Genomic DNA, 27,624 nt, shown 5'->3' on the forward strand with positions numbered 1-27,624 from the left:
GAGGTAACACCAAAAACTTGTCTGATGGTGTGAATGTAAGCTCTGAGGGTAGAGGTGAAATCAAAGATAATGCTGAGTTGTGAGCATACTACAAAAAAGTATGTCCTGACCAAGTTCATCTTATTCTAAGAATGCAAGGACAAGGCTTTTAGGTCTTTAACACAATTAAACACACATTCTTGATTTTTTTAAAAATAGGAATGATGGATACTTCCTTAACATGAACATTTTAATGCTAACATGAGCATTGCCAACCTCTTACTTGCTGGGAAATAATAGAGGAATTCACACTTAGGTGAGGGACCAAGACAGAGGCACCCATATCTCCTTTACTGTTGGAGGGATTAGTATATCACAACAGCTAGAGGATAAACATTTTTAAAGAATAAGGAAAATGGTCTCCTTTTATAAATGACAGAAGTATTCTAGAAAACTCAAGTAATAAAACGAACACAAGTGATAAATGCATTAAGCTCGCAGGCTACAAAGTTATCAATATCTTCATAAATACAAACAATAACAAGTTAGAGGATCTGATGGAAAAGAAATCCCCATTTACATAAGCAGTGTGAAAAAAGGTGAAATATATAGGAGTCAAAAACTGTGCAAGACCTAGAGGAGGAAAGCCTCAAAACCCTACTGGGAGACCCAAAAGTAGGCTTCAAGAAATGGACAGGTGTGTCTATAGCTAAAGAGGTTGGTTCTCTCCACGTTGGCGTATACGTTCAGTGTGATCCTAGTAAAAGGACCAATATTTTTTTCCTGGAGCTGGACAAGTCGTTGCAGCCTCAGTTCTCTGGGCAGCAGATGAGACTGTGGTTGGTGTGCAAGAGGTTACTGAGGGACTGCTCGTGGAAGTGACGGCTCAGGGAAGGACCAGGCGGAAGGGAGGCGAAGCTTTGGGAGTCCGCCTCTGTGGAGACCTCAGGTGACCCTCTGGGAGCCCTGGAGACAGGATGGCCCTCCAGAACTCTCCCCCCCTTGCCAGAGAGACCTAGGCCTCTGCAGCCCTCCATCAGTCATTTGCAGGCCGCCGTTGGAAGGAGTGGTGTGTCCTTGTGCTAAGTGTCTGTCTTCGGCTGAGGCCAGCTGCCTGCAATGTTTTTGGAAGCCCGGGGTAACAAGCCCTTCCTGAAGGCTGACGTTAGCACCATGTTCCAGTGTCCACCACAGTCCGCTCCTTGCTCTGTGTTACTAGTTTTCTGTTGCTGCATGGCAGTTTAGTCTAAAATGTAGCAACTTAGGGGCGCCTCAGTTGGTTAAGCATCGACTTCAGCTCAGGTCATGATCTTGCCGCTCCTGAGTTCGAGCCCCACATTGGGTTCTGTGCTGACAGCTCAGAGCCTGGAGCCTGTTTCAGATTCTGTGTCTCCCTCTCTCTGCTGCTCCCCTGCTTGTGCTCTGTCTCTCAAAAATAAATAAACATTTAAAAAAAACATGTTTTTAAATGTTTAAAATGTAGCAACATAAAGCAGCAAACTGAGAAGGTGGGATTTGGGGAAGACCTAAAGAGAGGAGGAAAGCAAGCCATGTCGATATCTGGAGGGAGCACACCCCGTGCAGAGGGACCAGCGGGAGCAAAGGCCCTGACTCTACAGTGTGTCTCCTGTTTTGAGGAACAACCCGGGAGCCAGTGAATAAGGGGCAGAGAGCAGACGGACAGGCCACGTAAGGCATTCCTGACCGTTACAGGGACTTGGGTTTTGAACTAACCCAATTTTTAGAAGTATTGGATGTGGAGTGAGAAAGTAAGGAGTCAAGAGTGATGCTGGGATTTTGGCCTGAGGATCTAGAGTAATGGGGTTGCTGTTTTCTGAGATGGCAAGAAGAATGTCCTGTGGAGAGATCCGAGAGGCATTGGACGCATAAGCCAGGAGTTCAAGGAACCTGCAGTTCCCAAAAGAGGTTGTCTTCGGACATCCCGAACCCTCTGCCTGGAAATCTCTTTCTCTAGGAAACCTGTATCCGAGTTCTCCCCATTTTACATGTAACTGAAGGGAGGCCTCCCCTGATTAACTCCACGGTCAGAGCTGACCGCACTCTCCTTGTGTCACCAGTTCCACGTGTTTTTGCCTCTTCCTCCGTGACGTAGGTGTTATTCACTTCATTTAACGGCTATTGATTGAGCTGTCTATTAAGTATCCCAGGCACTGGGGATAGAATAATGAAGAAGGTGAAATCTCAGTCCTTACAATGGGAGATGCAGGCAATAAGTAAATCAGAAATAGGTAGTGGTGAGTGCTATAAAAGAATAAAAACAGGGTGTAGGGTGCATACTGAGTGCTACTTTAGAGAGTCTGGTCAGGGAAACTCTTTGCCGAGGTGGTATCTGAGAGAGCCCTGGCCGAGGTGAGGGGAGCAGGCCGTGAGACCTGGAGGAGCAACAGGCCAGGCAAAGAGGAGCCACTGTAGAGGCCTGGAGACCAGGAGCTGGGTATGTTCCAGGCCGGAGGGGGTATGTTCCAGGCAGGAGGGCCAGTGTGGCTGGAGGTGCACAGGAGACCAGGTGAGAGAGGGCCTAGTGGCGCTTGCTACAGAGCTGGGATTCCTTCTGAAGGTGCCGGGAAGCCACAGGAAGGTGTTGAGCAGGGATTGATTGGTACCGTCTGAATTACGTTTCAGAGGGATCACTGTGGCTGCTGTATAGTAGAAGCAGGGAGCATGGGGTAGTCCTGGGATTCCCCTCCCTCCCTCCCTCTCTCTCTCTCAAAATAAATAAAATTAAAAAAAAAAAAGCAGTGGAGGTAGTGGGAAGAAGTGGATAATGAATTGTGCATGGAGGTAGCAGAGGGAAGAAAGGAGAATAAAACTTTGATTTTTGGCTCAGGCAATCCATCTGGCAGTCCTGTTGAATCACTTTCTGTTAAGTTCAAGATAAGAAAATCCAGAGTTTTTAACAACATGGTTAAAATGGTCCGTCCCTGGGGCGCCTGGGTGTCTCAGTCGGTTGAGCGTCCGATTTCGGCTCAGGTCATGATCTCGCAGTCCGTGAGTTTGAGCCCCGCATCGGGCTCTGTGCTGACAGCTCAGAGCCTGGAGCCTTTTCTCTCTTTCTCCACCCCTCCCGTGCCCATGCGTTATCTCTCTCTGTCTCAAAAATAAATAAACGTAAAAAAAAAAAAAAATTTTTTTTTAAATTTGAAAAAATGAAATGGTCCATCCCTTTCCTATGTCTGCACTCATTCTCCCACTAAAAGTTGGTTAAACTGTTTTGTTTTCCAGTTCCCACAACTGTTCAAGCTCTATCACCTTATCCAAATGCACAATTTCTCCAACTTTGATCCATCCTGAGATATTACCTCCTCAGAGGCTGCCATCCACCAGCCCCATTATTTTCCATTGTGAAACTCTGGATTTTTGTTTGTAATTAAACATTAATTCCCTCCAGTAGATTATCAGTTCCCGGGGGAAAGTGCTTTTTGTGTCTCTTTTTGCCCCAGAACCTCCATGGTGCCAGACAGATAGTGGGTGCTCGGTGCACGTTTAGGTGGCTGGGCGCATGAGCGAATCCTCACGGGTAAGGTAACGGCATGGTGCCGACAGTTGTGAAAATGCTTTCCAGGGTCTGCAGGTGAGCAGTGTGCTTGGACTTTATTCCTTTTGGGAAGTGTCAGAGGACTAATAGTTATTTTTTACATTAATATTACACCTGGGTGTCTGAAAACCTGCAGTCATTTAAGATTCTGAACTCTATAGATGACACGGGAGAGGAAGCTTTTTCTTCTAACTCACCAGCATGTCATTGGCGCCCACACAGTGACACTTAGCATGCGGACTGTGACACTTCTATCCTAATGTTAATCCAATCTCTCTCTCAAGGTTAATCTGAAGCGACCATGTCCTTTCTGGGCAGAAGATGGCCATTGTTCAATAAAAGACTGCCATGTGGAGCCCTGTCCAGAGGTAAAATAAATTTAAAAAATATGAATAGGGAAAACATTGCTTCCTCTTGGGCTTTTAGACAAACATGAACTTTATATTTTATTGATGGATTTAGACCTGTCATCAAATTCATAAACTGTTAGATCTCTCCTTTTTAAGTATTTTTATTTTATTTATTTATTTTGAGAGAGAGTGCCGGGGAGGGACAGAGGGAGGGGGAGAGAGAGAGAATCCTGGGCAGGCTCCACACTCAGCACGGAGTCCATCGTGGGGCTTAATCTCACAACCCTGGGATCATGACCTGAGCTGAAATCAAGAGTTGGATGCTTAATTGACTGAGCCACCCAGGTGCCCCTAGCTCTCTCCTTTTTACTGAGATTATTAAAGATTTTATACTCATTACCAAAATGGGTTTGAAGACACTTGTATCCAGTGGTATTGATGACTGGATATGGAAGTATAGTATTCTAAAACAGATGGAAAATCAGGGGCCTGTCCTAGGATTGGATCTACAATGTCTAACGCTTATTTCATGCTTTATTGGATGTGCATCTTGTTTCATAAGAAAAATAATGCTACCAGGGGCGCCTGGGTGGCTCAGTTGGCTGAGCGTCCGACTCTTGATTTCAGCTCAGGTCATGATCCCAGGGTCATGGGATCCAGCCACGTGTTGGGCTCTGTGCTGAGCATGGAGCCTGCTTAAGATTCTCTCTCCATCTCTCTCCTCCCCCTGCCCCTTTCCTTGTCTTGTACTCTCTCTCTCTCTCTCTCTCTCTCTTTCCCTTCCTCCCTCCCTCCCTCCCTCTCAAATGAAAAGAAAAGTAATGCTACTGGACCTTCAATTTTACATTTAGAGTGGGAATTACCATGAGTAAAGTGGGAGAATCTCAGGCTTGGTATCAGGTTTGCACTTGGTCTTGTTATATTAAAAAAAAAATAGCTATACTTATATTTTAGACTTCATTTTTTGGCATCTAGCACAATTCTTTTTTTTTTTTTTTTGAATATATGAAATTTATTGTCAAATTGGTTTCTATACAACACCCAGTGCTCATCCCAAAAGATGCCCTCTTCAATGCCCATCACCTACCCTCCCCTCCCCCCCACCCCCCCACCAGCCCTCAGTTTGTTCTTATTTTTTAAGACTCTCTTATGCTTTGGCTCTCTCCCACTCTAACCTCTCTCTCTCTCTCTTTTTTTTTTTTCCTTCCCCTCCCCCCATGGGTTCCTGTTAAGTTTCTCAGGATCCACATAAGAGTGAAACCATATGGTATCTGTCTTTCTCTGTATGGCTTATTTCACTTAGCATAACACTCTTCAGTTCCTTCCACGTTGCTACAAAGGGCCATATTTCATTTTTTCTCATTGCCACATAGTACTCCATTGTGTATATAAACCACAATTTCTTTATCCATTCATCAGTTGATACAATTAATTCTTAAACAGTAATTAGTTGTGAGCTATGTTTTCATTCACTTTTTTCTTTTTTTACCTAATCAGTCTAGTTTGTTACCCTTAAAAATGGGGGGGGAGGAGGGGGAGCCTTATCTGAAGCAACGTCCTTCCTAAAGGGACAATTTTAAAAAATTCTAATTTTCCTTTAAGAATAAAATGTTTTAACTTTTTAGTTTGAAATAATTTCAGACCTACAGAAAAATCGCAAGAATAATAATAGCAGTCCTCATATACTTTTTATTCAGATTCCCTAAATGTTCATCATGTTTGCTTCATTATTCTCTCTATACACATATGTTAATATTTTCTGAAGCATTTGGGTCTAAGTTACCAACATGGTGATCTTTTACCACTAAATACTTGAGTGTGTATTTCCTTAAAAACAAGATTATTCTCTTACCTAACCACAACATAATTAACAAAATCAGGAAATTAACATTAATTATAATACTGATGTCTAATCTGTAGACCTTGCAGCTGACTTAATAATGTGCTATATAGCTAAAAAACAGAATGTAAAAACATAGTGTTGTGTTCATTTCAGGTATACAAAATAGTGATTCAACCGTTCCATACGTTACTTAATGCTCATCAAGATCGTGTACTCTTGGGGCGCCTGGGTGGCGCAGTCGGTTAAGCGTCCGACTTCAGCCAGGTCACGATCTCGTGGTCCGTGGGTTCGAGCCCCGCGTCAGGCTCTGGGCTGATGGCTCAGAGCCTGGAGCCTGTTTCCGATTCTGTGTCTCCCTCTCTCTCTGCCCCTCCCCCGTTCATGCTCTGTCTCTCTCTGTCCCAAAGATAAATAAACGTTGAAAAAAAAAAAAAAAAAAAAAAAAAAAGATAGTGTACTCTTAATCTGCTTTGTCTATTTCAGCCCCTCCCCCCCACCTCCCTTCTGGTAACCATCAGTTTGTTCTCTATAGTTAAGAGTTTGTTTCTTGGTTTGTCTCTCTCTTTTTTGTTTTTTTGTGTTTTTGTTTTGCTTTCGTAAATTCCACACATGAGTGAAGTCCTATGGTAATTGTCTTTCTCTGACTGGCTTATTTCCTTTAGCATTATACTCTCCAGATCCATCCATGTTGTTGCCAAGTGGCAAGATTTCATTCTTTTTATGGCTGAATAATATTCCTTTGTATGTATATGCTACATCTTTTTCCAGTCATCTACTGATGGACACTTGGGCTGCTTCCGTAGTTTATTGTAAATAATGCTGGAATAACCTAGGGGTGCATATATCCCTTCAAATTAGTGTTTTTATAATCTTTGCATAAATACCTCCTGGTGCAATTGCAGGATTGTAGGGTAGTTCTATTTTTGATTTTTCAAGGAACTTGCATGCTGTCTCCCAACAGTGGCTGCACCAGTTTGCATTCCCACCAATAGTGCACAAGGGTTCTTTTTTTTCCACATCCTCGCCAACACCTGTTACTTGAGTTTTTGAGTTTAACCATTCTAAAAGGTGTGAGGTGATATCTCATTGTGGTTTTGACTTGCCTTTGCCTGATAATGAGTGATGCTGAACATCTTTTCATGTGTTTGTTGGCCATCTGGATGTCTTCTTTAGAGAAATGTCTGGGATTATTTGGGGTTTTTTTGGTGTTGGGTTGTATAAGTTCTTTATATAATTGGGTAACCTTTTATCGGATATGTCACTTGAAAATGTCTTCTCCCAATCAGTAGTTTGTCTTTTAGTTTTGTTGGTTGTTTCCTTTGCTGTGCAGAAGCTTTTTATTTTTATGTAGCCCCTAATAGCTTATTTTTGCTTTTGTTTCACTTGCCTCAGGAGACATATCTAGAAAGATACTGTTATGGCCAATGTCAGAAAAAGTACTACCTGTGCTCTTCTAGGATTTTTATGGTTTCAGGTCTCACACTTAGGTCCTTAATCCATTTTGAGTTTTTGTGCACAGTGTTAAGTGGCCCAGTTTCCTTCTTTTGCATGTAGCTGTGCAGTTTTTCCAATACCATTGTGGAAGAGACTGTCTCTTCCCCATTGCATCTTCTTGGCTCCTTTGTCAAAGATTAATTGACAATAACATCGTGGGTTTATTTTTGTGCTTTTTATTCTGTTCTATTGATCTGTGTGTCTGTTTTTGTATAAGTACCATATTGTTTTGATTACTATAGATTTGTAATGTAACTTGAAATCTGGAGTAGCTCCAGTTTTGATTTTCTTTTTCAAGAGTGCTTGGCTGTTCTGGGGCTTTTGTGGTTCCATGCAAATTTTAGGATTATTTTTTCTAGTTCTATGAAAAATGCTATTAGTATTTTGATAGGAATTGCATTAAATATGTAGGTTGCTTTTAACATTTTAACAATATTTGTTCTTCCAATCCATGAACGTGGAATGTCTTTCCACTTCTTTGTGTCCTCTTCAGTTTCTTTCATCAGTGTTTTGTAGTTTTCAGAATATGGGTCCTTCACCTCTTTGCTTAAGTTTATTCCTAGCTATTATTTTTGGTGCAGTTGTAAATGGTATTGTTTTCACAGTTTCTCTTTCTGTTGTTTTCTTATTAGTGTATACAAATGCAACAGATTTTTGTACATTGACTTTATGTTCTGAAACTTTAGTGAATTCATTTTTCAGGTCTAGTAGTTTTTTGGTGGAGTCTTTACAGTTTCTGTATATAGTGTCATGTCATCTGCTGATAGTGAACGTTTGACTTCTTCCTTACCAATTTGAGTACCCTTTATTTCTTTTTGTTGTCTGATTACTGTGGCTAGGACTTCCATTACTATGTTGAATAAAAATAGTGTGAATAGATATTTTGGTCCTGTTCCTGACCTTGGGGGGAAAAAAACTCTCCATTTTTCCCTATTGAGTATAACGTTAGCCGTGGGTTTTCCACATAAAGCCTGTATTATGTTGAGGTATGTTCCCTCTAAACCTACTTTGTTGAGGGTTATTTATCACGAATGGATGTTGTACTTTGTTGACTGCTTTTTGTGCATCTATTGAAATGATGATATGGTTCTTGTCCTTTCTCTCATTGATGTGGTGTATCACATTGATTGATTTGCAAATATTGAGCCACCCTTGCATCCCAGGAATAAATTCCACTTGATTGTGGTGAACGATTTTTTTTAATCGGTTGTTGGATTTGGTTTGCTAGTATTTTGTTGAGGATTTTTGCATCCAAGTTCATCAGAGATACTGGCCTGTAGTTGTCTTTTTTAGTGGTGTCTTTATCTGGTTTTGGTACAGGGTAATGCTGCCCTCATAGAATGAATTTGGAAGTTTTCCTTCCTCTTCTATTTTTTTGGAGTAGTTTGAGAAGAATAGGTAGTAACTCTTCTTGGAATGTTTGGTAGAATTTGCCTGTGAAGCTGTCTGGTCCTGGATTTTTGTTTGTTGGGAGTTTTTTGATCACTGAATTTCCTTATCGGTAATCAGTCTGTTCAAATTTTCTATTGCTGCTTCAGTTTTGGTATGCTACATGTTTCTAGGAATTTATCCATTTCTTCTAGGTTGTCCAATTTGTGGGCATATACTTTTTCATAATATTCTCCTACAATTGCTTGTATTTCTGTGGTGTCAGTTATTTCTCTTTCATCTGTGATTTTGTTTGGATCCTCTCTCCCCCTTCCCCACCTCTCTCTCTGAGTCTGGCTAGAGGATTGTCAATTTTGTTGATCTTTACAAAGAACTGGTTTCATAGATCTGTTCTATTTTTTTTTAATTTTCTGTACCATTTGTGCTCTAATCTTTATTATTTCCTTCCTTTTGCTGGTTTTAAGTTTTGTTATTCTTTTTGTAGCTCCTTTATGTGTAAGGAGATGTTTCTTGCTTCTTGGAGTAGGCCTATATTGCCCTAAACATCCCTCTTAGAACTACTTTTGCTGCACCCCAAAGATTTTGGACTGTTAAATTTTCATTTTCATTTGTACCCGTGAAATTTTTTATTTCTTCTTCAATTTCTTAGTTGACCCATTCATTGTTTGGTAGCATGTTAGTTAATCTTCATGCATTGATGCTCTTTCCAGATTTTTGTTTGTGGTTGACTTCCAGTTTCATAGCATTGTGGTCAGAAAAGATGCATGATATGACTTGATCTTGAATTTGTTGAGGCTTGTTTTATGGCCTAAGAAGTGATCTATTCTGGAAAATGTTCTGTGTGCACTTGCAAAGAATATGTATCTGCTGTTTTAGGTTGGAATGTTCTGAAAATATGTTAAATCTATCTGATCTGGTGTGTCATTCAGAGACACTCTTCCCTTGTTGATTTTCTGGTTGGATGATCTTTCCATTGATGTAAATGGGGTGTTATAGTCCCCTATTATTGTATTTCTATTGATCAGTTTTTTATGTTTGTTATTAACTGTTTTGTGTATTTGGGTGCTCTCAAGTTGGGTGCCTAAATATTTACGGTTGTTGTATCTTCTTGTTGGATTCTCCCCTTCATTATTATATAGTGTTGTTCTTTGTCCCTTGTTACAGTCTTGTTTTAAAATCTATTTTGTCCAGTATAAGTATTGCTACTTTGGCTTTCTTTGACATCCATTTGCATGATACCTGTTTCTTCATCACCTCACTTTCAATCTGCAGGTGCTTTTAGGTCTGAAATGAGTCTCTTGTAGGTAGCATATTAGATGAGTCTTATTTTTTTTACCCACACTGTCACCCGATGTCTTTGGATGAGAGCATCTAGTCCATTTACCTTCAAAGTAGTTATTGATACATATTTATTACCAAGTTGTTACTTGCTTTGTGATTGTTTTGTAGTTTTTCTCTACTCCTTCTCTTGCTCTCTTTCATAGTGTTTTGGCTTTCTTTAGTGATATACTTGCATTCCTTTGTCTTTATTCTTTGCATATCTATTGCTGGTTTTTGATTTGTGGTTACCATTAGGTTTGTACATAACATCTTCTGCATAGCAGTCTATGTTAAGTTGATGGTCGTTTAAGTTTGAACATATTCTTTCTTCCTTTCTGCCTGACATTTTAGGTATATGGCGTCATTTTTATTTTGTGAATCTCTTGACTGATATTTACATATATATTTATTTTTACTGCTTTTGTGTTTCCTACTTTTTATAATAAGTCTTATAGTCTTCCTTGCCACTCAAAGAGTCCCCTTTAACATTTCTTGTATGGCTAGTGGAGTGGTCATAAACTCCTTTAGTTTTTGTTTGAGAAACTCTTTGTATTTTCTTGTATACTGAATGAGAGCCTTGCTGGATATTCTTGGCTGCACAGTTTTTCTTCTTAGCACTTTGAATGTATCATGCCATTCCCTTCTGGCCTGCAAATTTTCTGCTGAAAAATCAGCTGATATCTTTATAGGGTTTCCCCTTGTATGTAACTTGTCTTCTTTTCTCTTGGTGCTTTTAATTTTTTTCTTCATCACTACTTTTTGTCACTTTAAGTACTCTGTGTCTCGGTGTGGACATCCTTGGGTTGATTTTGTTGGGGGATCTATATGCCTCCTGGATCTTGATATCTGTTTTCTTCCCCACATTCAGGAAGTTTTTAGCTATTATTTCTTCAGATAAAATGTTTGCCCTCTTTTTCTACTTCTTATGGGATCCCTGTAATGTGAATGTTATTATGCTTGGTGGAGTCCCTGAGTTCCCGAAGTCTGTCGGTTCTCATTCTGTGTAATTTTTTTCTCACACCTACTGAGCTTGATTACTTTCCATAATTGTGGCTTCTGGGTCATTAATGCATTCATCTGTTTCATCTAGCCTGCTATTTATTCCAGTTAGTGTGTTTTTAATTTCATTTATTGTGTTCATCTCTGATTTATTCTTTTTTATCTCTGTGTTAAGGGTCTCACTGATGTTTTCCGCTCTTTTCTCAAGTCCTGTGAGTATGTTTATGCTCATTATTTTAAATTTTCTATCACTCATATTCTATTCTTTTCTCTTTGGTCTCTTGCTGTGCTTTTGTCTTGTTCTTTCATTTGGGACATGTTCCTTTGTCTCCTCGTTTTGTCTAATTCTATGGATCTGTTTCTGTCTGTTGGGGAAAGTCTGCTACATCTCCTCCTCTTGACAGTAATGGCTTTATGAGGAGGAGGTCCTATAGTGCCCTGCAGTGCAATGTCTCCTGTTCTCCACGACCTTATACTTTAGGGAATGTCTCCTATGTGTGTTGCAAATGCCCTGCTCCTGTGCCTTGGCCACTTTTTTCCTTTAGTCCGGTCGTCTGCAGAGGCTCTCTTAGCCCATTGTGGGCCGTATTCGGTCCCAGACCTGTGCCGCACATTTTCACAAGGTGTGTGCTGCTCTGTTTGTGAGATGAAACCTGTTGCCTGCACTGGGGGAATGGAGGGTGTGTGGGTGGGGCACCAGTTGTAACAGGATCTGCCATGAGCTTCTGCAGAGCCCATGCTGCTGGGACCTATGCCCTGCAAAAACCCATGGGTCAGGAGAAGCTGTGTTGCTGATGTGATGTTTACATTGGTCTTGTGGGGGAGGTGATTCGCAGCCAGGACTGAGGAAAATCTGTTGAAAAGGGCAGATCGGCCAGGCGTGCATGGGTGGGGCTTGCTGTGAGCAATTTAGGTAGGGAGTGTTGTGCAGCACTGGTTCCTGCCGGTGCCTGTGTGTTTCTGCTGGGGGCAGGGAGTGGGGATTGTGGAAGGGGGGTGTGGGGGAAGGAGGGAAATAACACCTGCCTCTTCCTTTGTACCTGGAAGGGTCTCCCAGTGATCCCTGCCTCTCTGGACTTGCTCTGTGATTAGTAAATAAATCTCAGTCCCATGTGCCCTGGGCATTTTTCAAACGGCTGCTTCTAGGCTGTATCTACCTGGGCCGTTTGTCATGCTATCATTTTAAGGGCAGGAACTCTGCTTCCTAATGCCCTTCAGGCTCTCCCACACCAGAGCTGCTGATTCTTAAAATTCCAGGCTTCAAGTCCTGCTGGTTGTAGGAACTCTTGTAATTTGGACCCCCTGGCTTGCAGAGTCCAATGTTAACTGGGATTGGTCTTCCCTGTGCAGGCTCCCTGGTGTGATCATCTATTTCTCCCCCTCTCCGTGCCCCCCGCTCAGAGAAGAGTGAGATGCGCCCTCTTCTCTTCCTTAGTTGTGGAGTTTGTTCTGCCACTCTTTGGGTTGTTTTCTGGGTTATTTGTGCTGAGGTGAGTGTTACCTAGTTGTATCCCTGGGACGAGGTGAGACCAGGGTCGTCGTCCTCCAACATCTTTCCAGCCTCAATCCCAGCCACATTTATTTCATGCTTGATTTTAGTCATTAGTTTTACATTTATCATTACTTCTAATAATTCTCTTTTGTGATTGTTATATATTATCTGTGACAGTGATCTGTGATGCCTACCCCAATATTTCTAAAAGCCTTGTTATTAAGATTTGCTTAAGTCAAGTTACTGCATTTAGCATCAAACCTTTAAAAAAGCTGCTGAAGATTTTGATTTTAGCACGTTATACTACACTAGTTAGAGGACACACTGTAGCCAGCAGTCACTTTTGGTTAATATTTATTCCGTATTTTAAATTCAGGGTCTGTGGCTGTTAGGTTTGACTTGAGTTTTATAGTCTTCTCTCTTTTGCCTTCTGTTAGATGTCCTAGGAAGCACTGAAATGATAAAATACTGGCAGCACGGAACAATTTAATTGATTAATCTTTTTATTGATAAGGGAAATATCTCTTATCATCATTACTATTATATACATTCTTCCACCTGACAGGAAGATATTTATTCTGAATATTTGGTTAAGTTTGCCTGTGTTAAAATTTATCATGATACATAAAAAAATTTTAAGAGGTAATTTTCTATACCATAGATCCAGATGTTGAAAATCAATCAGTCCCCTGAATTGATCAGAGTTACCAACCTGTGATTTTCTTTTTCAGTATGGTTTTTGTTTTAAAACTGTGTTTGATAAACCAGCTGTAATGATTTCTAGATTTATTTATTAAAGCCTAAAACTAATTACTGGCTTTGTAGGAAAGTGAGTCAAATTGGATCCACATGCAGATCTTCTGTTAGTAAACCCTGGTTACCTAGATTGATAAGCCCTAGGTTAATCCTGTGGACCAAAGAACTGACTCTTTTAGTATTAATCCCAAACTGCCTTCACTATAAATGTCAATTTAGAGCAGAACTTAAGATTGAGCCTAAGATATTTCAAATAACTGAAAATTTTTAAAGCTTCTGTTTCTGTTGTAAGAAAGTTTATGGAAAAGTGATTTTTGTCAGGGTTTTTTAACCTAAAAATTATGTAAACTATTAGATACTTCATTGAGAATTTAAATTATAGCTAATTTTGACACTCTTATTTTGTATATGTCATTTGGTTTGCTATACTATGATTTACAAGTTTGTAAATTGGTATACCTCTTTACGATTTATCTTAAAGAGGTAATATGAAAACAGATTTTGAATGAATGTATATTTTCTCATCATGGAATAAAATAAAATACCCTTTATTTGAGCAATGTCATTATTTGTGAAGAAATCTCAAAAAAAAAAAAAAAAGCGATGGTCATTTTTTAAATTGCTGTTGTTGTTCTTTTAAGAGTAAAATTCCAGTCGGAATTAAAGCCGGGAGTTCTAATAAGGTGAGTCCCTTTCCTTGAGTATTTCTGCTTTATGTTATGAAATTTACCATTTACTGCTTGACAGTAGTTACAGAAGGAGAAATGTACTGTGGTTAGTTGGGAGTGGGCACCTTTTGCCCCAGAATCCCATATTTCCAATTTTTTCAGCAACAGAGAGCTTGTGTATTTTTTTTTACAGTTAAATTATATACTTTTTTTTTCTTTTTTTTAAGATATTTCAATTCTGTTTTTGGAACCTCTAGAAGAACTACAGTAGTGTAATGTAACTACAGTGTCAGATGGCCTACTCGACAGGTGTTTTATCATGCATGTATTTTTGGTTTTCGGTTTCAACTAGTCAACCTGTCATATTCAGGATTATATTGTATAAACAGCTATTAAGGTATTAGGAGCATAGTACTTTTCAACGGCATTAGAATACTCCTTTATTAAAGATTACCCTCCCCCCTTTTTTTACCCTTTCCCTTTTAAATTAAAAAAAATTTTTTTTTAATGTTTATTCTCGAGAGAGAGAGACAGAGTGTGAGTAGGGGAGGGTCAGAGAGAGAGAGGGAGACACAGAATCCGAAGCAGACTCCAGGCTCTGAGCTATCAGCACAGAGCCTGATGCAAGGCTCGAACTCCAAACTGTGAAGTCATGACCTGAGCTGAAGTCAGACCCTTAACTGATGGAGCCACCCAGGCGCCCTTACCCTTGCCCTTTTAGAAGCATGCCACAATTTACTTAGCCGTGCATGTTTTTATGTAACAGTTTACTTCTAGTTTTTCACTATTATGTGTACATAGTAAAGATCATCATACCCTCTCTCTCCCTGTTCCCTCTCTCCATTTTCTTTTTGCATTTTCTCTTTGCATTTTCTCCCCTGTGTGGTCTTTTGTTTGTGTTCACTCTCTTTAATTTATTTTTGTTTCAGCTCTGAACTAAATACACAGTGTTAGAGACATTTGAAATCTCTTCTGGACTCCTTCCCAATCCCATTCTGTTTCCTCCGTCCCCAGAGATAGCCACTTTTCTGAAACTTACGTGTGTCCTTCTGTGTTACTTAACTTTTCTACTTCTAATGCACATGTAGCCACAAGTGACATATAGATCTTTTTATTTTTTATTATTTTCTTAAACATTTGTTTATTATTGAGAGAGAGAGACAGAGCATGAGCATGGGAGGAGCAGAGAGAGGAGGAGACACAGAATCCAAAGCAGGCTCCAGGCTCTGAGCTGTCAGCACAGAGCCGGACGCGGGGCTCAAACTCACAAACTGTGAGATCATGACCTGAGCTGAAGTCGGACGCTTAACCGACTGAGCCACCCAGGCGCCCAACATATAGATCTTTTAATATGAAGTTTAAACATTAAGATTATGCTTTTTTATTTCTTCAGGTTAAAAACATTTTTTCAGTTACCTTTACTCCACATTATGCTTTTGTCTCTGATGTAGCTTTGTTAATTTTAATAGGTAGTATTCTATTTTTTTTCAATGTTTTTTTCAATTTTTTTTTTTTTTTTTTTTTTTTGAGACAGAGAGAGAGCATGAGCAGGGGAGGGGCAGAGAGAGAGGGAGACACAGAATCTGAAGCAGGCTCTAGGCTCTGAGCTGTCAGCACAGAGCCCGACGTGGGGCTCAAACTCACGGACTGTGAGATCATGACCTGAGCTCAAGTCGGACGCTTGACCGACTGAGCCACCCACACGCCCCAATAGTTGCATAGTATTCAATGGTATGATTGTGTCATTGATTAGCTCCTCCTCTGTTGATGGACATTTCACTTGTGTTGACTTTTTTGCTATTACATACAGTGAGGCACTAGCATTTCTGTCCTTTGTCTCATTGTACATATGTAAGAGTTTTCCTAGGTCTGTATTTAGAAGTAAGGTTGCTGGGGCATCCGTTATGCTGTCCCAACATGAGATAGTACCTAATACCTTTCTAAAGTGGTTGTACCTTGTTTTTAGTTTTGTTTTTAAATGTTGCTCTGGATATGGTTTCAGTTTTAAGACTGCTGGTTCAAGGATATTATGCATTTTTGCAGCTCCAGATAAATATTGTCAAATTACTTTCCCAAGACGGTTTTCTCAGTTTAGGTCATCACCAACATACCAGCACTAATTGTTTTTAATGTCTTAGCTTAGTTGGTGGAAATTTGTGATACATTTTGATTTGTATTTCTTACATATGTGAGAGATTTTGATGTATCTATGTCATCACTGTCAGATTGCCAGTCGTACTTGAGATTATTACTAAACTTCCTATGAACTTCCTTTCAGTACTCAAAAGTGGCAAACAGCACCAAAGAATTAGAAGATTGTGAACAAGCTAATAAACTGGGAGCAATTAACAGCACATTAAGGCAAGTTTATTTTAGGAGTGTTAAAAAATATTCTCTTGTTTAGTATATTTATATCAGAAATCTTCTATTTGTGATTTTGCTTCAAGTAATTCTTAAAAGGAAGAAGTTATTTTTATCTTAAATTCCATGATTGCTTTGCTTCCTCCCGTTAGCTGATTTGTTCTTAAATTTCTGGAATGTATGATCAATAGTGACTTTATTAAAAAGTAAAAATTTAGAAGATTGCTCAACTAGCAGGGCTTATGGGTCTATTTTTCCTGGTTATTATAGGAAAAGGAACTTGAACCTCTAAGTGTTTTATAAATAGTAATTCAATCTGTAGGTTACATTTTGAATGGGAAAAGTTATTACCATAACTGTTAAGTTTCGTAGATTCTTTTTCCTATTGACTTTTCCTTATTGTAATAAAAACCTGCTTGGGAAGGCCAGTGTAATTGTGAGTGGTCTCAGATTATGCACTATGAAATGATTGTATCTATAGTTGAATCTGGGGAATGGAGTATCATTGAACTTCTTTTGAATTTCCCTTTTTGTTTAGGCTGGCATCTATGTACTATAACTGTTAAAGACTTAATAAAGTCAGCAGTTTTATTATCTATTGAAGAACAATTCTATAGAAAACTAGAGAAGATAATATAATAAATACTCCCGTGTCCTTCACTCCAGATGAATAGTTGTTAACTTTTTCTGCCATGTCCTCTCTGGCCTATTCCCCAATCCTGTTTTCTTTCCTTTTGCCTTAGGAGGAGCTACTCTCATGAATTTGCTGTATACCCACTATGTTTTTCTTTTTATCATATATATCATCTTTATTTCGTGTATGATTTTACTTTTCCCTTATATAAAATAATACTGTACTTAACAGACTTCAACTTTATTTTTATACTGTACATTTTGCTTTTCTAGATCTGTCTCATTTTTTTAACTGATGAGTGTTTTTTACCTTATGAATATATCATATTTTACTTCTCTGTTCCCGTATTGATAAACACTTGAATTGTTCAAATTTTTACTTCTATAAGTTATGCCACCTTGCGCATCCTTGAGAAATTTTTTTTGGTGTACGCTAGGAAATTTGTCCTACGCTAGAAAAACTGCTGGATCTTCCTGTTGCCCAGGTGCGCCTATTCGTGTTACTGCCTGATGGCTTTCCAGAATACTCGTGTGGTTACATACTGCCTCCGGGACTGAGAACTTGTTTTGTTCTTCACATCCTTGCCAAAAATGGATAATGTTTGACTGTAAAGTAGTACCTCATTTTTGTTTATATTTTGTTACTAGTGAGTTTGAGCATTTTTTTGATCTGTGTATTGAACATTTATGTTTTTTATTCATTCGGTAAATGAATGCCTGCAATATGCCAGTCAGTGTTCTAGAATATTAGGCATTTAGCACTGTACATGGCAAATTCTTTTTCTCAGGAAACTTAATCCTAGTTGGAGATATGCAGTAACTGAGTAAAATGTATCAGAAGTAAGTAAAATGATGATGAGTGCTTGGGAGAAAAAGAAAACTGAGAAGAATGATAGAGAGCTAAGAGTGGCAGGGTGGGGAGGGGAGGGAGTTGCACTGTTTCCAATGGGTTGGTGAGAGAAGGCCACAGTGATAATGGGACATTTGAACAAAATGCCCATGAAGACATAAGTCCTGTTATGGCTGCCTGGGGCATGAGTGTTCCAGGCACGTGTAATTGTTAGTAAAAAGAACCTGTGGCAGAAGCACGCCTAGATTATTTGAGGAACCACAGAAAGTCCAGTGTTGCTGGAATACAGTGGTCACAAAATCCTAGGGGTGGACGTAGGAGTAGGGTGGGGTGGAGATCTTGTAGAGCCTTGAAGACGATTACGAATACTGCTTTGAGGCTAAGTGGAATGAAAAGTCACTGGAGGATTTTGAGAGAAGGTGTTGAGGGAGGCAGGTGTTCCTGTGGAAGCCTTGTTATGTGATTATTGTAGTGATCCAGTTAAGATATGGTGGTGGTTTAATTTAGACTAGGGCAATGGCAGTGGGAATGATGACAAGTGATCAGATTCTGGATGGATTTTGAAGATGGAGCGGACAGGGTTTGCTGTGGGATTTGATGTGAGGTTTGAAAAAAGATAGGAACTGTGAATGACTACAAGATTTGGAACTAGAAAAATGGAGTTGCCATTTACTGAACTGGGATACCTACAGGAGGAACAAGTTTGGTGGAAAATCACAGTTCAACCTTGGACCTGTTAAGTTTGAGCTGCCTATAAGACATCCAGTTGGAGATGTCAAGCAGGCAGTTGGATATACAAGTCTCAGTTTCAGGGGAAGGAGAAAATGTGGGAGTCATCCAGTAAATATATGTTATTTAAAAACTATAAACCTGAATAAGATTACCCAGGAGAGAATATAACTAGAGAAGTCATCAAAGGATTGGGCCTTAAGTCATTCTAAGATTTTAAGGTAAAGCCCCTGTTCATATTCTTTGCTGTTGTTTCTCCATGGGGGGGGAGGGGGCAGGGTAAAGATGGAGTAGGTGTGCATTTCTAGATCATCATTATTAATTTGTAGGCATTCTTCATATAATATGAGACAATGGCTTGTCTTTTAATTTTGCTTACAGATATTTTGTTGAATAGCAGTTATTAATTTTTTAAACTTTTAAATTCCAGTGTAACTCACATATAATAAAGTGTATAAATCTTAAACGTAAAGGTCAGTTCAATTTTACAGAGTAAATCAACTCTGCAGCAACTATCCAGAATAATGCACTCGATACCCTGAAGATTGCCACGTGGGCTTTCCTAGTCATTACCACTGTCCAGAGTTAACCATGATTTTGAATTATATTAGCAGAGATTGGTTTTGCCTGTTTATATAAATGAACTATTAAGGAATGTATTTTTTTTTGTATCTGGCTTATTTTATTAAACATCACATCTGTGAGAGTCATTCATGTTCTTAAGGTTAGTAGCATTTAATTCTCTTGTCATTGGTATAATATTCCATAGTTAAGACTGCACCAAAATGTTTCCATCCAACTATCATTGATAGCTGGGGTTTTTCACTTTGCAGCCATTACAAAAAAAAAAAAAAATTTGGTGGATATTTGGTGGTGTTTTTGGTATGCATTTCTGTGTAGAATATACCTACAAGTGGAATTAAGTAATACTGGCACGTGGTCTTCCAAAATGACCACTAAAATACATTGCCACTAGTAGTATACGAGATTTCCTCATTCCACGTCTCCAACAATTGGTCTGTAATTTTTTAAACAGCTTTATTGAAGTTTAATTGACATGCAGTGTATTGCACCTACTTGAAATATACTGTTTGATGTTTTGACAAGTGTGCACTCATGAAAATCTGCATTATCAAGATAGTTGTCCTACCCACCACCCTGAAAAATTCTCTCATGGCCTTTGGAAAGGCCTTCATTCCATTCAAAGTGCGTTTCCCACTTTGAAGGCTCCTGCTTTAACACACAGCACCATCTTGACAGGAAGCCCTGGTTTAAGCCCAGGAAATTCTTATAGAAGTAGCTTGGCATCCATCTTCAAACTGACTTTTAGAGAAGCTGGGCAAGGTTCTTTTTTTTTTTTTTTTTTTTTTTACATTTTATTTATTTTTGAGAGAGAGAGCGAGCACAAGTGGGGGAGGGACAGAGAGAGAGGAAGACCCAGAATCTGAAGCAGGCTCCAGGCTCTGGGCTGTCAGCACAGAGCCTGATGCAGGGCTCGAACCCACAAACCATGAGATCATGACCTGAGCCAAAGTTGGATGCTTAACCGACTGAGCCACCCAGGTACCCCTGGATGAGGTTCCTTCTAACTCATTTGTAAAGCAAACTGGGCCAGCTCTGTTAGCATTAGGTTAGTGTTGCCTAGTGTTGCTAAGTTAGTTAGCATTAGGTTTTCTGTTGCTGTGGCTTTCAGGCAGGGTTTAGGATGAAACAACAAAGTGTCATCAAATAAGTATGCTCAAAGAAAAAAGTTTGTCTTTCTAAGTCAGATTGTTAACAAGAAAATTGGAATTTATGTCACAGTGGTCTTGTTCTTGACTATTTTCAATGGAAGATGTATCTAATTAAACCTAACGATAGTTATTTTAGCTGTAACTAGAACTTAGACATTCTCGTTTTATGGAATTATATGTTTCAGCTGAGTCAACTAAGATATGAGTATTTCCATTAACTTTTATTATTAAGTTAACTCAGTATTCCCACAATGAAAAAAAAAATCCCACAGTGAATTGAAAACATTTATTGATAAAGTTGGGGTAGTCCAGTCAGTCAGCCTTATATACTTCTCGTAGTGGTTATGTAATGTAGTAGTTTTTCAAATACAAAATAAATTCTTGGCTATGAAAGTAACACATTTAGGAACTACCTGATTTAAACTTAGTACACAAATAATTTTTTTTTAATCTTTTTTTCCCCCTATTGTGTAGTGAATAAAGAAGAGTAATAATAGTTCTCTTATAGATGTTGCCAGTCTGGGTTTAAGACAGAAAAGGTCTGAACATAAGTTAAAGTAAATGTAGGTCCAAGTTTATTTGAGAGACTGTGATTGTTCCTTTATCAGTTCTCCAAGTAGAGATCTTGATCATAGATTTTGTTAAATGTGAGGTAGTATGTAAAATGAATGATATGTCCTGATTAAAAATGATATTGGTGTTACCAGTGAATATCACATTGGAAGGGACATCCTGGAAATGCAGCTTTTGGTGTTTTTGTCCTATAAATAACAGAAACAAGTTAAAAGAATTATGAAGGTAAATTCAATTCCTGCTTTAGAAAAAAATACCACAATTTCTAAGTTAGGTGAAAAGGCTAGCTTAAATTTTGTGTTGAACTAAATCTCATATATATTTGTAAATTTTCTAGTTAAAGTAATTATCGCAGTAGGGCTAATAATAGCTTTAGTATGAATAGAAATCCTTCACGGGAGAGTTAATATCTGTGTTTTTCATAAAACTTGCTATCATTCCTTCATCTGACCACTAATTGAATTTGTGACACTATCTAAATTAAAGATGTGACCTCGGGTTATCTGTTTTCAGTTATACAAGATGCAGTGTAAACATTTTCAACTCCAGATTTAATCATTTTTTTTTTCTTTCTTATTCCCTCCTTCCCTAGTAATCAAAGCAAAGAAGCCTTCATTGACTGGGCAAGATATGATGATTCACAGGATCACTTTTGTGAACTTGATGGTAATAAAATAAACTATTGTAATTAAATTCTGTTCACTCTAATCCTTTTATAAGAACTTGAAGTCAATGAAAATATACTCAGAATTAGAACTTGAACACACTGGATGTTGCTGTGTGGACCTTACTATTGTTCATAATGGCATTTATTGAGAGCTTATGTTCCAGACCCTGTGCTCAGTGCTTGAAGTGCGTTATTTTTCATCTTTGCAGTTACTTTATTTTTAATTTTTTTTTCATGTTTATTTTTGAGAGAGAGAGAGAGAGAGCGCGCGCGCAAGTGGGGGAGGGGCAGAGAGAGAGAGAGAGACACAGAATCCGAAGCAGGCTCCAGGCTCCGAGTTGTCAGCATAGAACCTGATGTGGGGCTCAAAGTCATGAGCTGTGAGATCACGACCTGAACCAAAGTCAGTGCATATCCGACTGAGCCACCGAGGGGCCCCTTTGCAGTTACTTTAATAAGTATCTGTTATTTCATATCCAAGGAAATGGAGTCTCAAAAAGACTGGCTTAGCCAGGATCACACAGTAGCAAGAGGCTGAGATGGGATTCGATCCCAGATCTGAATCCCATATTTTTTTCATCATGACATACCATCTCCTGTGGACCTCTATTTCAAGCCACTTAGTTTAGGTCTGTGAACATATAAACATGTTCACAATGGAATTTTCTGGAGGTCTCAACAAACTAACATAAAGATACCCTGCAGTATTGGGGAGGACTCTAATTTGACTTCCCCATAGCCCTCTTGCCAAGAGTCTGCAGAATGGTACAAAGAGAGGGCACTATTTACCAATAACTACCATGACTCCTATGGCAGAAGGGAATTGGAGTGACTCAGAATTTTTTCTGAGGAGAATATTTCCAAGAGTTTTGTGCTGAGTAGGCTTAAATCATTCATTTGGCCTCTCTTTACTTTTTACCTTTATATTGTGGGTAGTGGAAAAGAATTTGGGATAAAGCCTGCCCATTTGGAGATAGCAGAAGTTCCTCTGAATTCTTAAAGCATATAGAGTGGTCATACTGCTTTCTAGAGGTTTTTGGAAGATTCGTCTGTAGAACTGTGCTGTGAATCCAGTCTGTAATGGAGTAAGTTACAGTGAGCTGCTACAGTAGTATGGGAAATTGAGACAAAGCCAGGAAGTGGAACGTTCTCACCATGGTTTATATGGTTTCAGCAAGGACATTTTTAAGAGATCTGAAAAAAGTGTCTTTGGGTGTCATAACTCCTGTTACGATATTTAGAATCGCCAAAGGTTTCATCGAAGCAAGCCGCTGTACCTAGGTTAAGAATTAACATCACTGCTTACTCTCATTTGCTCTTGGGTCATCATTCTAATTACATTTAACGTTCAACACTCACGGTCACTTCCTGCCGACTTATTTTACCTGTTCGTTATTAAAATAAAAAATTTTCAGTAGTGCTTAGTTGACAGGTTTTTTACATTAAAAATCATTTCTGTGAATATCTCTCTCAGTAAATGATAGCAATATATATTTCTCTTATGGGTATTTAGTAAACAATACTACTCATTGGCAGGGATCGCCTGATATGATTAAATTGATGTACTCAATTACCTCATCAATATAAATAGTATTAACTAATTTTTTGACATTAGCTCCTTCTATTGTAAAAATGGAAGAAGTGTCCTAAAAGAATTTACATCGAATCATCCCTTAAGATTTTTAGGATGGTATAATTAAAATAATTAGTGGTGTTTCTATTTTGTGTAGTCCTTAAACATGTAAACCGTTCTGCTAGTTGGATTACCACTGCTCTTCCGGGTAGTAATGTTCGTGTGTCTCCCAGTGATTTATACGTACAATTTTTAGTAAAAGGTGAAAGATGTATACAATCTGAAGAGAAACCAGAGTATTATATGTACAATTTTTAAAAGCCCATCAGAGTAGCTTTAGAGTCACTGTTGAGTAATTTCAGTTACACTCACTGGATCAAAACAACAAATCTGAAGAATAGTCACCCCGTTTACTGGAATGTGTTTATACGCCCGTGTGCTTGGCTGCTTTGTTGTTGTTCTGTGTTTGGAAAGGAAGATGATCTTCATAGATCAAACGGTAGGTTTTTAAATAATTTAGCGGGTTAAGGTAAGCTGCTTTCCCTGCTCATTTTGTCGTCGTCGTGGCTGTCTTTATGCATGGCTGGCTGCTGCTTTTGCTTCAGGTTTCTGCTCACATGTCACCTCATCAGAGAAGCCTCCTGTCACCTCCCTATATGAAATGGTAACCACTGCCCCTCTCTGTCTGCACTGCTGCCTGCTCTCAGACCACTGAGAACTACCTGAGCGTGCGTGGTGGGTTGTTTAGGTTATCTGCTTGTTGTCTGTCTTCTCCAGCTACAGTGAGAGCTCCTCTGGTCCACTACCACACTCGTGCCCAGAACCGTGCCTGGACGTGGCATATGCCACCCTAGTGCCTAGAACAGTGCCTGGATGTGATATATGCCACCCTAGTTGTTTATGTGGTATATGCCACCCTTGTGCCCAGAACAGTGCCTGGACGTGATACATGCTCAATATATATTTGCTGCATGACATTGTTGGTTCAGATATAATTGAAATAGTGTGATTTTTACTTTTATTTTTTCCATTATAACATTAATTTAAACATAACGTAAATTTAAAGTGTTTAAAACAGTAGTTTCTGAATCTGGCTGTGTATCAAAATTATTTGGGGACTTTGTGAACTGTAGGTTCTCCTCAACTGAGTATACTTTAACAGTGCATTACTAGCAATCTGGGATCAAGCTGGTGATGGAGGGTTGTAGGCTCAATCCTGAGTATACAACAGGACTTTTTATCCGTGTCCATACGCAGAAAGCCTGTGCACTAAGTTGGGGTACCAGCACTGGTGTGTTTGTAGGGGGAATGCGACCTATGTATGCTGCCCCCCACCACCCATCTAGATGTCACAAAGTTCTTGCCAGTATGGGTCAGGGGTGGACAAACGTTTTCTTCTGTAAATGGACAGATGGTAAGTACTTTAGACTTTATGGACCATATGGCTTCTATTACAGCCACTCAGCTCTGCCATAATAGTGTGAGACAGCAAATGAACATGGCTTGTGTTCCCATAAAACTTTCCTTACAAAAAGTACACACTAGACTAGATGTGGCCTTTGGGTTGTAGTTTGCTAACCCCATTCTGTAGGTTAATAAGACCCACTTTTTCATCGTTTGAAAAAGTAATAAAATTATTAAAACCACTTTTGATTTAATTTAAGGGAACATACATTAAGAACATTGAGGTGCAAGTTTTTTAAATTTTTTTTTTTTTTCAACGTTTATTTATTTTTGGGACAGAGAGAGACAGAGCATGAACGGGGGAGGGGCAGAGAGAGGGAGACACAGAATCGGAAACAGGCTCCAGGCTCTGAGCCATCAGCCCAGAGCCCGACGCGGGGCTCGAACTCACGGACCGCGAGATCGTGACCTGGCTGAAGTCGGACGCTTAACCGACTGCGCCACCCAGGCGCCCCGAGGTGCAAGTTTTAAATTAAACGTTGATATAATTGACTTTTGTGATTTGTCACTGCCTTAGCTTACATTTTTTTTTAAGTTTATTTTTCAGAGAGAGAGAGAGGGTGCATGAGCAGGGGAGGGCCAGAGAGAGGGGAGAGAGAGAATCCCAAGCAGGTTCTGCACTGTCAGCCCGGAGCCCGACACAGAGCTCCATCTCCCAAACCGTGAGATCATGACCTGAGCCAAAATCAAGAGCCAGACACTCAACTGACGGAGCCACACAGGCGCCCAAAATTACATTTTAAATCCTTGTACTTTAATATCTGAATCTGTTTGTTTTTCCTTATTGGTTGGTTAGTTGCTTTTGTTGGGTGAAGGGGTTGATAGCCGTCCATTGTGTGCATTTGTAGGTGAGCCTACAAATGTGTAGGCTTACATGCACACACACATTCTTTATACATGTGTACATACGTATATGTCCATGCATATAGGTGTTTATGATATGTTTAATATTGTAAAGCTTATGTAAAATCAATTTTGCAAATGAGTTTAATTGTGAACAACTCAAAGAAATTAAAAATCTGTAACAGAAGCTAGTGAGTTGTAAAGCTTTTGTTTGAACTTTCCTATAAAAGTCACACTTTGATTCAGTTCATAATTTGAATCTTTTTGTAATGAAGATTTTTTAAATTACTGTTTTTAAATCTTGAATCAATCCATGTCCATGGGCAGTTTCTGTTCATCCATCTGTAAATTACCTATTTTCTCTATCTTAGCTTGTATAGTGGAATGTCTATATAATGTTAGGGCTAGAAATAGAGGCAGTATTCTTCATGTTTCTGTTGTCTGTAAGTTAGATATAACTCATTTAGTAATGACAAGTTGTAATTATCTTTGTATTCTTCCTACTTCCTTACAAAAGCCAAGTAGTTCTTGGAAGGTGTGCATCAGGATTCCATTTTACTCTTAATGGTTATGGGTAATCTCTGTCTGTGGTCACTGAATGGTTAATGAATATTGTTAGGTAATGAAAAGAAGAGGGGCCGTATTTTAATGACTGTGTTTGGCCACTGTTTTAAGTCAGTGCCTGTATACCATCGATTTGATCTCATGACACCAAAAGGGAGGAAACATACAAATAAAGGAATACATCTGGGCCAACATATATAGCACTCCAGCTTACATGCATTATGAATCATACATTTGGGAAGCGTGGTCAGTATAATTTTTCTATTTCTAGTACAATATATATTTAGTAAAATAAAAAAAAAATGGTTGCAAGCATGTGTGTAGGTGGGTGTATGCATAGGGAAGAAATAAAATACTAGAACAAGTTATAGTCTGGTCATTTCGATCCTGGGTGGTTAAAACTTAAGAATAACGAATGCCTCTAAGAAGGGGAGGTGCATTCCATTACTGAAGAGAGTATCGAGTATCGGAAGGAAAGGGAGGAGTTGTTTTTTCCTCTCTCTCAAGTGTAAGTTACCCTGGGTCAAGTATAGTCACAAGTGTGCTAACCATTCTACCATTCACATTGGAGATTACCTGAAAAGCTGGCCTTTCTCTAACCTTTGGGTAGTTCTGCTTGTGTTATAATGTGAAATTTCAGATAACTGGTGACATAGAGGTGGTTTTCATGACTTGTTTCTTGTTCAGATGAGCGATCCCCAGCTGCTCAGTATGTCGACCTGTTGCTGAACCCAGAGCGTTACACTGGCTACAAAGGGCCCTCTGCATGGAGAGTGTGGAACAGCATCTACGAAGAAAACTGTTTCAAGTAACTGGAGGGAAAACGGCTGAAGGGAGGATGGAGTAAGGGGGGCATGGTTCTGCAGGGAAAACATTACATACAAAAATCAAACCGTTTTATGACTGAGTTTCGCACTTGCTTTTTCAGGCCTCGATCCGTTTATCGTCCCTTAAACCCTCTGGCGCCTAGCCGAGGTGGGTGTTTCATACATTTTCATGCTTTCAGAGATTATTTACAAAGTGTCTTTGTAACTAAACAAATTTTGAGTGAATTTTCAACTATTTTATGTTTTTCTTAATGTGAATGGTCAGAAGTATAAGATTAATTCGTGGGGCGCCTGGGTGGCTCAGTCGACTAAGCATCCAGCTCTTGATCTCAGCTCAGGTCATGATCTCACAGTTTGTGGGATTGAGCTCCACATCGGGCTCCTCACTGACAGTGCTGAGCCTGCTTGGTTCCCCTGTCTCCCTCCCTGTCTCTGCTCCTCCCCTGCCCCTTTCTCTCTCTCTCTCTCAAAATGAATAAACATTTGGAAAAAAGTATAAGATTAGTTCATAATTGAGTCTCAAGGTTTCTATGTGTTTTATTTAATTACTGACATTTATTGAGTGTCTGATCTGTGCCAGGCCCTAACGTAGGAGTTCTAGGTGAAATAAATCAGAATATATGAGTAATGCTTATATATCAGAGGTTTCCTGGGGAACTCTTAAAAATCTGGATTTCCAGGCCCTATCCTCTACCAACTTAAGTCAGAATCTTTGGGATTAGCCACAGGTATTGTATTGTTTTGTTTTGTTTTGTTTTAATTGTCCAGGTGATTCCAATATGCAGGCAAGTTTGAGAACCAGTGGCTTATAACGTGCTTCTCAGACTTCAGGTGTGCGTATGAAGTACCTAAGGGCCTTGTTGAAATACAGGCTCTGATTCTGTAGGTCTTGGGTAAGGCCCAAGATTCTAACAAGCTCCCAGGTGATGCCTAGGGTTCTTGCTGATCCATGTAGCACATT

General features: G+C 39.3%; 1 protein-coding gene across 4 annotated transcripts in view; it reads left to right on the forward strand.

Annotated features, from left to right (window-relative positions):
• Positions 1 to 27,624, forward strand: part of ERO1B (endoplasmic reticulum oxidoreductase 1 beta) — a 61,516-nt gene that overhangs the window by 13,683 nt on the left and 20,209 nt on the right. For 2 of the 4 annotated variants that reach the window (XM_086679607.1, XM_086679609.1), the window contains exons 3-8: positions 3,820 to 3,903; positions 13,820 to 13,861; positions 16,125 to 16,207; positions 21,318 to 21,391; positions 26,524 to 26,644; positions 26,765 to 26,811. In XM_086679607.1, the coding sequence (XP_086535733.1) occupies positions 3,820 to 3,903; positions 13,820 to 13,861; positions 16,125 to 16,207; positions 21,318 to 21,391; positions 26,524 to 26,644; positions 26,765 to 26,811 (451 nt within the window). Of the gene's footprint in view, positions 1 to 3,819; positions 3,904 to 13,819; positions 13,862 to 16,124; positions 16,208 to 17,170; positions 19,144 to 21,317; positions 21,392 to 26,523; positions 26,645 to 26,764; positions 26,812 to 27,624 lie in introns of those variants that run through there. The other 2 variants (XM_086679608.1, XM_086679610.1) reach the window with 2 other exon arrangements.

The sequence above is a fragment of the Puma concolor genome, chromosome D2 (assembly GCF_028749965.1).
Source record: "Puma concolor isolate L17-30 chromosome D2, mPumCon1.1.hap2, whole genome shotgun sequence".
NCBI lineage: Eukaryota > Metazoa > Chordata > Mammalia > Carnivora > Felidae > Puma > Puma concolor.